Source organism: Vanacampus margaritifer, chromosome 4 (genome assembly GCF_051991255.1).
Source record: "Vanacampus margaritifer isolate UIUO_Vmar chromosome 4, RoL_Vmar_1.0, whole genome shotgun sequence".
Taxonomy (NCBI): Eukaryota; Metazoa; Chordata; class Actinopteri; order Syngnathiformes; family Syngnathidae; genus Vanacampus; species Vanacampus margaritifer.
Window position 1 is genome coordinate 12,805,954 of NC_135435.1, and position 14,870 is coordinate 12,820,823.

A 14,870-nucleotide genomic window follows, 5' to 3' on the forward strand; every position below is an offset into this window, starting at 1 on the left:
GCTGTCCTCTCTCTTCCTCTGGTGATGTCATCTGAGCTGCCAAGTTGCTCCAATCACCATCGAGATTTCCTCACAATCATCTCCCGCTGCTTCTCACTGTATTTACATAGCAGAGATCCCTCTGACCCTATTTCCTACTCTTTTTGTATCCGGTCCTATGGATCTCCTCATATTTCTCCTCTTCCTCATCCCTGTCCTCCTCATGTCAGTCTCGACTTGCCCTCATAGACGCACACATCCACGCTGTGCCATACATTCTGGGAGAGTGGCTTTCCACTAAAGAGAAAAACAGGAAATTGGATGACATTGTTCAGTGCGCCGACGTCAGCAGTGAGAGATAGAATGAGTAAACAACTTCCTCCAACCCAGAGCTGGGACCAGGATGAAGGGAATCTTGGGATGCCCGCCCTGCTCGTGCGGGAAAACGTATGTTGCTGCTCTGTGGACTGACCAACACAATGTTTTATTATGCCACAAGTCTTATCTAGCAGGCATGTGTCTAGTAGCCTCGTGGACCCTAAAAGTAGCAGCATTGTGCCAACTACTGGTTTTGCCTTACCAGTAACTAGGGATATTCAATACCACTTTTTTTCAGACCGATACCAATACAAATAGCCACCGATACCAAGAACCTTTCCAAGAGCAGAAAAAAATACAGATAATTTAACAAGCTGGACTTAAATGTAATGTTTGACTTGGACTCCTCTATTTAGATTGTTCCATAGGCTGATTCATTTTACGGAAACACAACGCTCCATCAGTTTGGTCCTGAATCTTTTTGCATTTGATCATATTTCAGGGTATAGATAGTCGCGACAGAGGCTGATACCAATATCAGGAACCGTCTTGTGGCTGTTTTATGATCAGGAAAAAAATGTTAGAATTTAGAAGAACAGAAAATTGACATCAATGAAGAATGCTATATTGGAATATATTGGTCTTTCTTTTAAATAAATATGAATGACGTTGATTGTTATGTCATCGTCATTTCTTTTTTTCTTGTTTTTTGCGAATGTCAGCAACCGATATATAAATTGAGAACAAAAGTCATGTAACTGTTTGTAGGACCAGGTGTCACAATTTTATTTTGTTTTTGTTGTCGTTTATGTTGTTTTTAAAATACATTATTTTGTAATCAAATGTAAAAATAAGACTTGCCTTCTTTCTGCTCTTTTTCATTCAACATCGAAGAATACGGTTTCATCTTATATTGTCATTTTTCTTTTACAAATGAATGAAATAAATGATGATCAAATCAAATTAAAATGCTTTTCTTAAAGCCATTCTGGCATTTAGATGATATCCAATTTAAGGTTGATCGACTTTGTCCTCACTAGTAAGACAACTAGAGACATTATACAATTTTAAAAGTTGTCTAGTGGTTCCCTTATTAGCATATAGATGTCAACTAGTGCACAGTTTTGCCTTACTAGTAAGATGTAGTTGTCCAACTAGTGTGCAGAAATGTCCTGCAGTAGTGGAAAAACATTACTAGTAAAAGACTGTCCTGCTACTAGTGCACCTTAGTTGTTCTTTTAGGACGCTGAATTGTCTTAGCTGGATATCAAGGGTATTAAATAAATGCTTTGGTAAAGCCGTGGTGGCGGACGGACATTCGGACAACATGTCAGCAGCGTATTGGAGAATGACGTGCAAAGGTTGCCCGAGCCGAACGGATGTCTGCAAAATGCCCCCCACGGCAGACGGGGCCCCTCACGGCAGACGGGGCCCTACGCACAATGCATGATCTTACATGTAAGGAGCGGCAACTCTGCACCCACCCATTAGTAGGTGGCCATCTTTTCACATAGACCTGTAACGGGGCAAGCAACCCATGTAATGGGCTCAGAGCTTAGGGGGACCCCGAGAGACGGCCGACAATGGCCCATATCAGTGACAATACAATGGCACTGCAACAACGTGTCAAGAATGATGACAAGTGTGAATCCAATACGGATGAATCAATGTTCCTTATTAGGTGTAATTAAGGAGAACAGTCCTGGGCACAGGTGCGGGCCGTACATCATGTACCAGAAAGACAGACTGCTCGCTCACACCATGCGCAGACAATAAAAGAAATCAAAATGGCACAGTACGACACATCAGCCTCGCCACATGCTGAGCTACCCGCACACAGCCCCTGCGCGCGTGTGTGTGTGTGTGTGTGTGTGTGTGTGCGTGTGTGTGTGTGTGTGTGCGTGTGTGTGTGTGTGTGTGTGTGTGCGCATGTTGGCTCAAACAGAATTATTCTCTTTCATGTGCAGCCACTTATGTTTGCTCTGAAAGCATCCATGGGAATGGCCAAGAAAACTCAATCACAAGTCCATCATATGCACACCAATACCTCATTTAATTCAGTACTTGTAGTTCTTTGAATACAACTCATTTAAAATTGCAAATTATCGTTATAACGCTAAGATACACTACTCACAAAAGATTAGGGATATTGATCTATTAGGTGAAATTTCAGGATGAACCTAAAGTGTACTAGAAGCTTTAGAGGTGAACCCAATTTGACCTTTAAACTTTTGAAAACTGCTCAATGTTTCAGTACCTTTTGCACTACTTCCTGTTCTCCAACAAGCAGCGAAACTTGCAATAAGTGTTGATCCATGAGCTAACAGTTCTCTTCATCATGCTGCTCACATTTTGACATCATGAGACCATGACGACACCTAACAAAGGATCAACAGTACCTCGCCGTTATGAAGCTTCCAACAGGATGTTCTCAGGGGGAAGTGGCCACTGAGTTTGGAGTGTGCAACAGAGATATACGTACAATGTAGTGACTGGAAGAGGCACAGAAAGGCATAGGGGTGGGCACCCTTGGAAATTTTCATGGATCAAACACAGTAATGCAAAAAGTAGTGAATATTGACCACTTTTAAATGCGTAGTCAAATGTTTAAAGTAGGGATGTTCGATACCATTTTTTTTAGACCGATACTCAAATCTTCAGTACTCACAATATTGATACCAAGTGCCAATACCATTAGTACTTATGATACACAGCATTTCCTCCAAAAAACAATGACAGATAAAAAAATAAAATAAATGACACATATATCCCAACTACAGCAAATGTCTTTAAAATTGAATGAAATTATTGGCAATTATATTTTTTTCAATTTGCTCATAAAAGTCATTTTTCATAGAGCACACAATAAAATTTCCAAAAATCCATTAATAAGATGAAACAAATAATCCAGTGGCTAGGAAAAAATATCTATATTAAGAATATCTATGTTATGATAAGGTAATAAGAATTCCTCAAGCTGTTTAGTGTGTGACGTTTAATTATATCTTGTTTTGAAATCCATGCTTTTAATTTGGAAGGCTGCTCTGTATAGGAATTAGTATACATAAAACCCAAAGGGAAATGAAAAAGCCACATTACAAATATAATGTAGTATGTATAAGAGCTATAATTTGCATCTGCGAGGGCCGTAATGGCGCCGTTTTACTTTTAGCACTGCAGCTCTATGACGTTAACGAGGCAATTAAGAGCACGGCAAACGTAAACGAGGCAATTAAACACTGCGAAGTTACGTACTTACTTCTACCCAGTAATGCACACCGAAATGCCGCTGCCGGAAGTAATGAAATGAACAAGTGTTATCTCATAAGGAGACACACAGGAAACAAACGAGTCGGAACAAAACTTTCGTTCCCCCCCAGTCTTTCTGACAGTTCCTGCCCGAAAAACGGCCACAAGAGGTTTTGAACCAATGGGTTAGGGTTAGGGTTAGGGTTAGGGTTAGTAATAAAAGTAATAAAGTAAATACAAAATATACGTGGTTAAACACCCACTCACTGAGTTGATTAGTTATCAATCAATAAACAAAATCACACAGACGACAATCTCTGTGATGTAGATAATATTGTTAGTGGTTTTTCACCTTATTTGTTTATGCCTCTTAGCAATGCACGAGGTACTTTGTTGTTAAATAATTAAAACACTCGATACAAACCTTCTCAACAAGCACAATCTTACTAAAGTCCTTAAGAGCAAAGCATCCCGTTTGCAAATAGCAAAGAGGTGCTTGTCTCTTCTATTGGCTATGTTCCATGCATTCACTTTCTCCCTCTTATCTTGTTCAGGGTCATGGGCGACTTGGAGCCCAGCCCAGTTGAGAGGCGGGGTAAAGCCTTGACCAGCCACATCATAAAATTTGCATACTCCATTCTTCAAAAAATGCTGCACGGATGTTACAGAATGAAAAATGTGTAATTTTGTTTTTAATATAAACAGACAAGTCAAGTTTACAGTTGCTCTTAGCAGATTTGCATATAACACAAAGTTGCCTTTGGCATATTCAGTTTGACGGTAGCAATGGTCTGTGTGTCGTTTACATGGTGACCCCCTATCAGAAGATTTATGCTGAGTCACAAGCCTGGCTAAGGGAAACGAGGCCCCTGTAGCTCAGTTGGTCCTTGAGAATTTTGTTTGGGTTTTTTTTTTTTTGCTCTGTGTTTCTATGTCTACCTCTCAACAACAACAGCAACTCAACAAACCCACTGAAATGGCTTGTTACAGTCCAAAAATGAGCCCGGGTTTGACCCATAAAAGCTGTGTTCTAAATAAATCAATTGTTTGACTGACCCCACACTTTTTTTTTTAAACTCACTTTTTAACATTTTTGTACCTGAGACCGAGATAGTCACTGCAACACTAAGAAACTTTCAGTTAAAAGCGGTATTTTTATGCCTGGAGGAAGACCACATTTCCCATGAGGACAAGCGCATTGCGTTGTTTTTTAGGGGCCAATGTTGATCCTTGACTGTCCTTTCACCCGGATAGCTTACCTTTTTCTTTTTTGTCTCCTCAGACAAAACATTTCAGTTGTTTTGCAGCTTCTGCCAGGAAAGCAGTAATCATGCATCGACATTCAAATTGACTTCCGTCTTTGTAACGAATGGGGAAAGGGGGCAAATGACGTATGTCATAAAGCATTCAGCACATTTGTAGTTTTTTGTGTGGCAGTGTTCCTACCATCCTCCTCAAAAGTTGCAAAAGTACTACTCAACGAGTTTTAAGTCAATGTTTCATCAGAAGAGTTATGAAAATATTTTAAGGTTGAAAAGTTCCTTAGTGCTACTTTAAAGCAAACTAAAGAAAATTGTGCATGCTTCCAATTGAAGTGTACTTGAAAACTGACACGTAAAACACAAGAGAATTAAATACTGTATAATTAAACAGCAAAACGGTGGAAGACACCAGTTTAATGCCAACATAAAATTACCATAGAGGGTACGACCATAATAATCTCAACAATCTGTATAATCTGTAATAACAATCTCTGCTATGTGGGGAAAAATGAGAACAACAACTACTACAGTATTAATTGGGGACCTTCTGTGTCTCTTCTTCTTGCTCTTAATTATACGGCATCTCTTGCAGTCGAGCTCTGTTGTTACTGCACTGAAAGCGTGCAACCCTAAAGTCAGACTTGATTTATAAAGTGAAAAATCTATCGATATCGAAAATGATCAATTAATGGATTGTTCTGAATATTCTCACAATACAACGATGGCATGGGAACAGTTTTCCATGAGTTTCCATATATACTCAACAAAAATATGGCCTTTTATTGTGCTTAGCTTAAGGCACACCTGTGCACTAATCATGGTATCTAATCAGCATCTTGATATGGCACGCCTGTGACGTGGAATGGATTATCTCGGCAAAGGAGAAATGCTCAATATCACAGATTTAGACTGGATTGTGCACAATATTTGAGAGAAAGGGTGATATTGTGGAAGAAGTTCATCTCATAAAAAATATGAGCAAAAACAAAAGTGGTGCGTTATTATTTTGTCGAGTGTATGAAAAGCACTTTTTTTGTTTGCATCATAAAAACCTGACAAATTAATATGGATGTGTAGATTTTTAATGTTTAAATGTTTGATGTTAATTAGAGATTTTGTTACAAAATAAAGGCATTTCTGTGTTTTCAATGAAGATAACATTATAAAGAAATACTGTAGAGCTTCTTGTTATAATGTGGTTAAAAAAAGAAAAAGTGCTAACCCCCAAACATTTTTTACAGTGTTTAACGGAAAACATGAAAAGTCCAAACTTTTGGATGGGAGTTTATGTATTTAAAAAAACAACAACAACAACTGGTTTCCACTGACATTTCCTTCAATTCCCAGTATGGCAACTTCTAAGCAGTCACGCTTAAGTGTGCAGACATGTTTACATACACATTGGGTGTATTTTGGGCAGAGCCGGCTGTGACCTTTATTCTGTGTTTGGTGACATCTCTCTGCCCTCACCAGATAGCGGCTCAGTTCAAGCATACAGTACATGAATATAAACACACTCATGTCACACTGAGGACTGAACTTGGCTTGGAATTCACTCCTGAATGACCTTGAATGACGTCTGAGGATTTAAAATACAAGCTTGCAGAAAACTGGCAAGGTCATCTCTTTGTCAATCGCTTCACGCCACAGAAACGTCTGATTACTAGGGTTGCAAAGGGTTGGAAAATCTCCGGTCAATTTCTGGACTTTGAAATTTATTGTGGTTGTAGTTTGTGGTGGTGGAGAGATATTTTTGCCCATTTACCGCAGCTAAAAGTAACAAAAGAAATGTATTTGTTCTAATCTGCAGTCAGTGCAGTAAACATGATCTAAATTATTGAGTGAGTTGATTTCATAACACGTACCTCTGATAAATTTTAATGAAATATTATATATATATATAATACTGTTGTGTTTGAATGTTTACATACCCTAAAGGCATGTAAACTTGTGACCGCACTGTATGGTGAGAAAAATGGCTGTGGCAATTATTTTGGTATTTTCAGAGGTTCAAATTAACATAAGAGATGTGCACGTGAAATTTGGTGATGATGCATTTTTGTGTCATTAATCATTGTTTAGCTTTTGTACATTTACAGTTGTGCTCAAAAGTTCACATACCATTGGTTTATGTATTTATTAGTGCTGTCAAAGTTCAAGCGTTAACTCTTTGATTAATGTATTAACGCAGATTAATCATGCTATTAACTCATTCACTGCCATTGATGGATATAGACGTCAAAAAATCATTTTAACCATTTATTAGTTTAACATTTGTTCCACTTTTGTTAAGAAGAGTATGAAAACCAAGAAAAAAAACAGAACAGATATAAATTTGTGATTAATTGTGAGCTACCTATTCAATTCAGGCGAGAAAAAAAAAAGATTGTTAAAAATTAGGGGCGTCAGGCGATTACATTTTTTAATCGTAATTAATCTCATGACTTCACTAGTTAACTCACAATTAATAACACATTTGATATCTATTCTAAATGTACAATTACAAACAATTCTAGGTTTTCATACTCTTGTTAACAAAAGTGGGAAAAAAATTTAAACTCATAGAAATAGCTCAAATTAATTTTTGACGTCTATTAGCCATCAATGGCAGTGAATGAGTTAATTTTGACCGCAGATGATCTTGTAGCTTGACAGCGGATGGTTACGTTAAAAGTAGCACAGGCTGTGTTTAAGCAATAAACACAACTACATGCTTTAAAGTAAAGCTAAAAGACAATGTGATACATATCGATAAATGTGGTGTAATACGATTCGAGGAGATTTCATTTTAAAGTGGAACTATTCGATTCACTTTGATTCAGTGGGATTATGATTTGGTTCAATAGGGTACGACTGAGCTCAAATAAATATGATTAAATTAGTTTCTTGTTAACATCCATTTTAGGGTTGTTTGATACCACTTTTTTTCACACCGATACCAGTATAATTACTCTTGAGTAGTCACCAATATCAATGCTAAGTACCGATACTACTAGTACTTTTGATACTTAAAATTTCCAAAAAGAACAATGATAATTTTAAAGAATTACATATTCCAATAAAGCATTTTCACTTAAAATTGCATGAAATTAATCACAATTTTCTATTCTTCTCATTTCTATTTCCTGATCATAATACAGCCAGTCGGCCACAATCGATACCTTCATCAGCCCGATACTGACACCTGGTATTGGTACTCACCCATCTCTAATATAAATGAATGACCCTGTCATCGTTTCAATAAAAGACCATTTCAACACGTATCTCAAAATATTTAACTTTACAGGAAGTCCTCGTGTTACGATTCGAGTTCCGTTCCTACGCTTGGCGACGTAGCCCGAATTTCCGCGCAAGTCGGATTTCACCGTTAAAGTCAAAATTTACGTCCAAATACTTTTAAAAAGCATATGCGGGACACCTGGAAGTCGCCGGAACCAATATTTTTTGTTTCCGCACGGACATTCATTGCAGATGGACGCTTGGTGTTTGTTAAAGCCTCTCAGTAGCTAACTTAGCTTTAGCGTGCTAAATATGTGTGTGCTATATATATATATATATATATATATATATATAATATAAGTGGAGCGATTCAATTTGGTTCAGTTCGATGCACTTACAAATCGCTTTTTGTTATCGCTACATACATGTGCACACACATACACATGTGCAGAATATCTGGATACCCACACGCAAACACACACGCGGAAAGTTAACAACTCTAAAAATTCCAGCAATTTAGATTACAGACTGTTGATCAAACGTATAAACAAAAAAATATATATCAAGCACCTGCATGCGGTTAGCCTGAGCATACACACAGTGTTTGTGTTGTAATCTAAGCAGTGTGACTGCCTCTTGTATACATTGTACGTGACATTAAAGTCCACTCTGGGCTTGTGACACTGCCTATAAGCCAGCCTGCATACCCTGTGCCCAGAGTGGCGCCAGTGTATATGTGAGCGGCTGAGGCCCCGGCATAGTGGCCGAGTGACGGGAGGTGGCGAGGGGCTCAGTTCTCACACGAGCCGATAGGGACATGAGAAGAGCCAGCGACACTCCATAAACATGGAAGACGGGAACACAAAAGCCTGCATGCTTGCAGCAGTCCAGTACAAGTGAGGAGGAATTTTGGGGTGCTTTCAAAAAACTAATCAAGCATTAACAGGGTCACACACACACAACTGCAGACCATCTGAGACAAACCAATGCATAAATGCCACAAAACTGCCCTTCAGTGCTTACATTGTTCAAATCTCTGTAATGCAATTTCTGCGGAAAAAAATTCTCAGTAATGTAATTCATATAATTTGGAAAGCCCAAAATAAATCGTCCAGCAGTTTTCATTAGGCAAACACATGACCCACCACGAAGACAAAGCTAAATTAAAGCTTTAAAAGTCTTTTTAAAAGTGAAAATAAACATGACTTCCTTTTAAAAACCTGCCAAATTCAAAATGTAAATAAAAATAAAAAAACACCTTAAGGATTAAAAATCCACCCTTAAATCCTGTGGGAATGAATGAATGTTAGAATGTTTTGCATCTTTCTTGCTCACACATCACTACAAGTCCGTCACTGAAAGCCTAAGTTGTAATAAATCCCACTGAGCCACCAGCTAGCTCCACTTTTGGGGTTCCTCTCAACTGGTGAGCTCATCCGCGGCGTCACCTTCTCACTAGGGAGTTTAAATAGTACCACCGAGCTGTTGTGTAAATTTGGAAAATCAATTTTCAGGGTGTGGCATGCTGGATATCTCACTAAATGCTGTACATGCTAATACCTAAGTAAATGTCAATTGCATTGGATAGCCACTAATGCTAATCAAGGCACTCACGTATAGCGTTGTAGCTAAACCCCCCTGAACTGAAGTGGGTAAAAACAGATGACCACTAGAGCTACACAGCTCAGTAAAACATGGTTGTCAGTATTTTCACCTTTTCAGCAAATATCCATTTAGTGTCATTTATTTAGAAACAAATCTCAGAATTCCCTTCAAAGTACCAACTTGAAAAGATTTTCCCAAAATGACTCAAAATGCTAAACCTGGTTAGAATGGCCACTTCACCCCGGGTACAACACACCAGAAATTTTGAAAAAAAATCAGATGATGGTGAGCGAAGAGATGGAGAAACTGGAAAAGAAAAACGACCAGCATCTAACGAAATTCAAACACAATCTGCTTCTTCCTCTGGTCGCTGAATCGGTGAAGGCTGATGTCTGTGGATCTCACTCTGCTTCATCTATCCTTCCTTCCTTCCTTCCTTCCTTTCATCAGTCTTTCCTTGGGTCTCTTGAGGTCTCCCTAATTTGTTGGAATTTAGATGTTTCTGGTTTGTAACCCTGTGGGTAGTAGTCGGTGTGTCTGGTCTAGTGCTGGATTTAACTTTTCTTTGATCCTTCCTCGGGTCTCCTGACAACTTCATGACTCTAGCGGGATTCTTTTTATTTTTTTTATTTTTTCTTCTTTTTTTCTGGAGAGCTCAGTATTGTTCATTCGGACAGGTCATCATCATTCCTCTCTCTTTTTTAATTTTTTTTTTTTATTTTGTATGTGGGTGAGTATATGTATGTGCATGTGCATGTGCGTGCGTGTGAGTGTGTATTCATTAATTCACCGAAAACCTATTAAAAAATCCCATACCGTTCACCTAAACCGAACACTTCCAGCCAGTCGTGAGGCCGTCAAGAGACCCGAGGAAGGACCAAAGAAAAGAAAGGAAAGTGAAATCCAGCACCGACCAGACACCACCCACCGGGCCACCAACCAGACTCTAGCGGGATTCTGAAGTCTTCGGTTTAGGTGAAGGGTATGGGATTTTTAAAAGGTTTCAGGTGAATGATTGCGCACAAACTCACACGCACGCACATATTCACGCGCGCACACACACAAAAGAGAGCAATGATGATGACATGTTGAATCGGTAAGATTACCCAATGAACAATACTGAGCTCTCTCAAAAGAAGGAAAAAAACTATCTTTTGTACAAAGGGTTTTGGTGTGATATCGTCTAAACAAAACCTGGTGCAAAAATGCCTTCACGTTAGCGTACAACAGTACAACTTGAATATTTCTCAACATACTGTATGTCCTGTACTTTTTTTTTTGGTCTGCTCCTTGGGGAACCCCTTTTCCAAATGGTGTAGTTTCTGTTTAGAACATCCACCAATACGATAAATTGAACGGGCCAACATTAAATACTATTTCTGAGAAGAGCAGTGTGGGCGGTAGATTAAGTCATAGCCTACACTGTCAAATAGTGAACTGCTTTTCGTCCATTTATTTGTTATGAAGGATTACGCTCATTCCATATTTTTTAACGAAAACTCCACACAAAATGGTGGCTACTTTTCACTGCGCTCTTGAAAGCAAATACGAGGATCCACCAGCAGATTCTGTGTCGTTAGCTGAACAGGAGACAGATGCACACGAGGCAGAGCACTTTCTCCAATGTTCACCTTCAAGATATTTCTGTCCTTATCCAGATTACTGTGAAATCCCCGTAAGACCTGGACAATCCTAAGCCATGCAGGGCTCGGGAGCAGCCCCTTACTAAAACCTCCCGCTCCTATATCTGCCTCCAGCATCACCAGAGTCCAATTTTAAGGACAGCTTCACATTCCTTTTCTTTCTCTTCTCAACACATCGCATTTTGATGGAAACAACTTTCCAGGGTTTCCTCTTAAAAGCCACTGCGTTAATTAGCAATACATGCTAAATTGATTCTTCTCCACCGCTAGCTGCGATATGCAAAACGCGACCACTCTTGCACGGGCGCCCGCCACTCAACGTTCTTCTTCGTCGCATTCTAGGTAAGGTCAAAGGTCAATAAAGCAAACGGACAAGGTAAAGAAGCCTGTCAAAGTCTAAGTGGGACACTGGCCGACCCAGTGGCACAAGAGTTTACTTTAATCTTACCAGGAACCTTTCCATTGCAGCAGGCTCCTCCTCCTCCTGCCCGGCATGTCATCAAGACTGCAAGCTTCCAAAAAAGAGAATTCTTCAATAACTTTGATTACGTTGCCAGAGCCATAACCGGCTGTCTTTATTACCACCCTTGGCACTGCAGCCCGGGGAGAGGATTAGCATTAACAATACGCCCACTTTGGTCCCGCCAGCCACGCTCTATGCGCAACTTTGCGTGGCTCCACCTCTCCAACTTGGTTTGGTTTTTGACAATATCAGAGGAGGGCTTTGCGAGAAAAAGCATTATATAATCTCTGCACTCCCTCCCTCGGGTTCACCTGCTAAAACAGGGGCACTGATGTCACCGTTGCATGCGGGATCAGTGAGTGACATGAGCCGCGGTGCCGGCTCGAATCTTGGCACACAGACTCCACTTGACATACTCGCACCCAGGGACGCGCACGCAGACACATACTGTGTTAAAACAAGTCACGAAGGAAAGTTCTGCCAATGCACATTGAGATAAATTACACATCTGTAATGTATCCATTATAGCAGCGGTTCTTGAACTTTTTACACCAAGTACCTCCAAAAACAAATGCGTTACCACATCATGACCAACATTAAATTAACATTTAATCAAAAATATTTAGCAAGTTAAATAAAAGTTTGAGTTGAATAAATGTTTGTAAACAAACAGTAGTAGAAGAATAAATGCAAATGTGTTTTGCTTAAAATTTAAATGCAACTCAACTGTACCTCATGTTTGACCATTTAATTCACTGATTCTCACCTACCACACTTTGTGATTGTCAAAGTGTGGTAAATTGGGGGGGGGGGGGGGGAGCTGGAAACTTTTCATGGGAATAATTTGCGTGAACCAGGAATTTACAAAAGTCTAGCTTAGCTCCTAAAATGCAATTTAAAGATTGTTGGCGGAAATGCATTTTAGGCATAATCCTGACCAAAACAACCAGTTTTCATGGAAGTATCGGTGTACGTTGTTTTACAAGTGGACTTTACACTGATCGAACTGGCTGGATCGGGATCGGATAGTATTTAGCATTTATGCATAATTAGTGAACGCTGTAGCATCTTAAATTGCCCGATCGATCGATGATGTCATTGATCAACTTCACAAAATAAGACATTATAGATTATATTTAATGTTGAACAGCATTTTAGGAAGTATTGTTTTTGTCTCCATGCATTTCATTTCACCTCAATTTGACGTGGGTTTTTACTATTTCACTAGCGACGGTCAACTGTAGACTGAATATAAATGCTTTTTTAAATAGATATATTACTATTATATTACTATATAATTCTCCAAGTGAAATATTACCACACAAAAGTCAGCTCCATTCAATACTTCGATTGAATATTTATTTCACATATCCAGTACAAAAAACACAAAAATGATTTGGGCCTGACTGATTAAATCGGCTGATATTAGCTTTTAGGGTGCTTCATCATATATGTAGCATTAAGGATTGTTTTAATATTCATTCCTTTAAGCATGCTATATGTTGTCAGAACACCTGTACACGCATAGTTTCCACTGAACATCATCCGCCCTCTTATGGCAGCCAATGATTGAGATGTGGTATCACATACGTATGGTATGCCGGGTCGTGTGCAAATTGCAGCTCATTGCAAAGCCTGGATGTGACCATCATGTGATTCTGCAACTCTGATTTGTGTCAACTCAAAGTCAAAGACAAAAAAAACCTCATTATCTTATGGCACTAATGAGCCATCCAAAAATGAATAGAATATAGAACTTCAAAATCAAGCCTTATGCAAAAGTTCGGGAACAATGACAGCGTTTACAACACTGTCTTGCCTGGGAGTTTCAAACAGGAAATGAACCGCAGTCTCCCTCACCAAGGTCCGGTGTTTGTGTGAGGCGTCCACATCCCCGACCCGCCTCCCCTCCTTCCCTCCCAGTCCCCACACGGACACTCTCACTACACCATGACATCATCCGATTGCCAACTCTCCTACGGTCAGGATTACTACGGCTGAAAGATGACGCCCGTTACTTCTTCTACGCTTGAAATGATGACATATCGGATCCAATCATTGCACCCAAGTCCAATTTATTAATAAGAGCTGCTCCTACTTTTACCGCTTTTCTATACACAACACAAGTATCTGTACTTCTACCTAAAGTACGGAGTCTGCGTAATTTTGCTACCTCTGATCTTAGCTTGTGTCCAAACAAGCAAGGAGACACCCAATGTAGGCTGAATGCAGGCCTGAGTCGATGAACGAGTCTCTTCTCTACAGACAATAAGTTGCAGGCCTGCCCCGTTCACTTAAATCCAGTGACTGACACCCTGTTCTGTTCTTTGTGCCTCTTGGAGTGAAGACAAGCTAAAAAAATGAAGTTGAGTCCTCAGGAGTTTTTCCATAGTGAATTCGCTTCAGATCAGCTGCCAATTTTCTTAATGAAGTGTCCGTTGGATTCATGGCTATAAAACTAGATCTAAACGTGTGGGCCTTTAAAAATCTTGCCAAGGGACGCGTCATCCAACATTAAGTGCTTTGCTGTACAACGCTTTCTTCAGCGCTTTGGGGCTACATGAAAGCATTTAACAGTGACCTCTAATTTTGTGTGTTTCTAGCTGCAGTGCAGTGGTGCCTTGAGATGCGAGTTTAATTTGATTCTTGACCTCACTCATAACTAAAAACACTCATATCTCAAATAGGGATTTAACCATAACGGCAAACATCGCGATATTAAAACTGCCACAATATAGTCGTCGTCATGTAACAATATTAAAAGCAGCACATCTGTAAAAAAAAAGTTTGTGTAGTTCTAGCACCCTCTGGTGGGTAGTTTTTTAGTGCAGTTTAAGTTTCATAAGGGATGTTTTGGCCCTTCTATGTTTAAAATCCACGCTAATCGTCAGAAGGGGGACATTATGCTAGTGAACAGAGTCAATATGTGGAGGAACTCAATGTGTGCTTGCATTAGCAAGTTAGTGGCTAAATATTAAGTGTTATTAGAGATTGTAGGTTGTTTATATGCATAGCTGTTATGTACAAAAGCACAAAATTGTGCTTTTTTAAGTATGAGCTGTTTTTTTAAAGTTTTTTTTTTTACAATATGGTGACCTTTATTTAATATCGCCAACCTCCCCACAATATCGT

General features: G+C 39.3%; 1 protein-coding gene across 2 annotated transcripts in view; it reads right to left on the minus strand.

Moving 5' to 3' along the window:
* Positions 1-14,870, minus strand: part of pde8a (phosphodiesterase 8A) — a 69,672-nt gene that overhangs the window by 40,068 nt on the left and 14,734 nt on the right. The window contains exon 1 of one of the 2 annotated variants that reach the window (XM_077563577.1): positions 11,724-11,906. The exons of the other annotated variant lie outside the window; for it this stretch is intronic. Within the exon in view, the coding sequence (XP_077419703.1) occupies positions 11,724-11,738 (15 nt within the window). The 5' untranslated portion in view covers positions 11,739-11,906. Of the gene's footprint in view, positions 1-11,723; positions 11,907-14,870 lie in introns of those variants that run through there. 2 annotated transcript variants of the gene reach the window in all.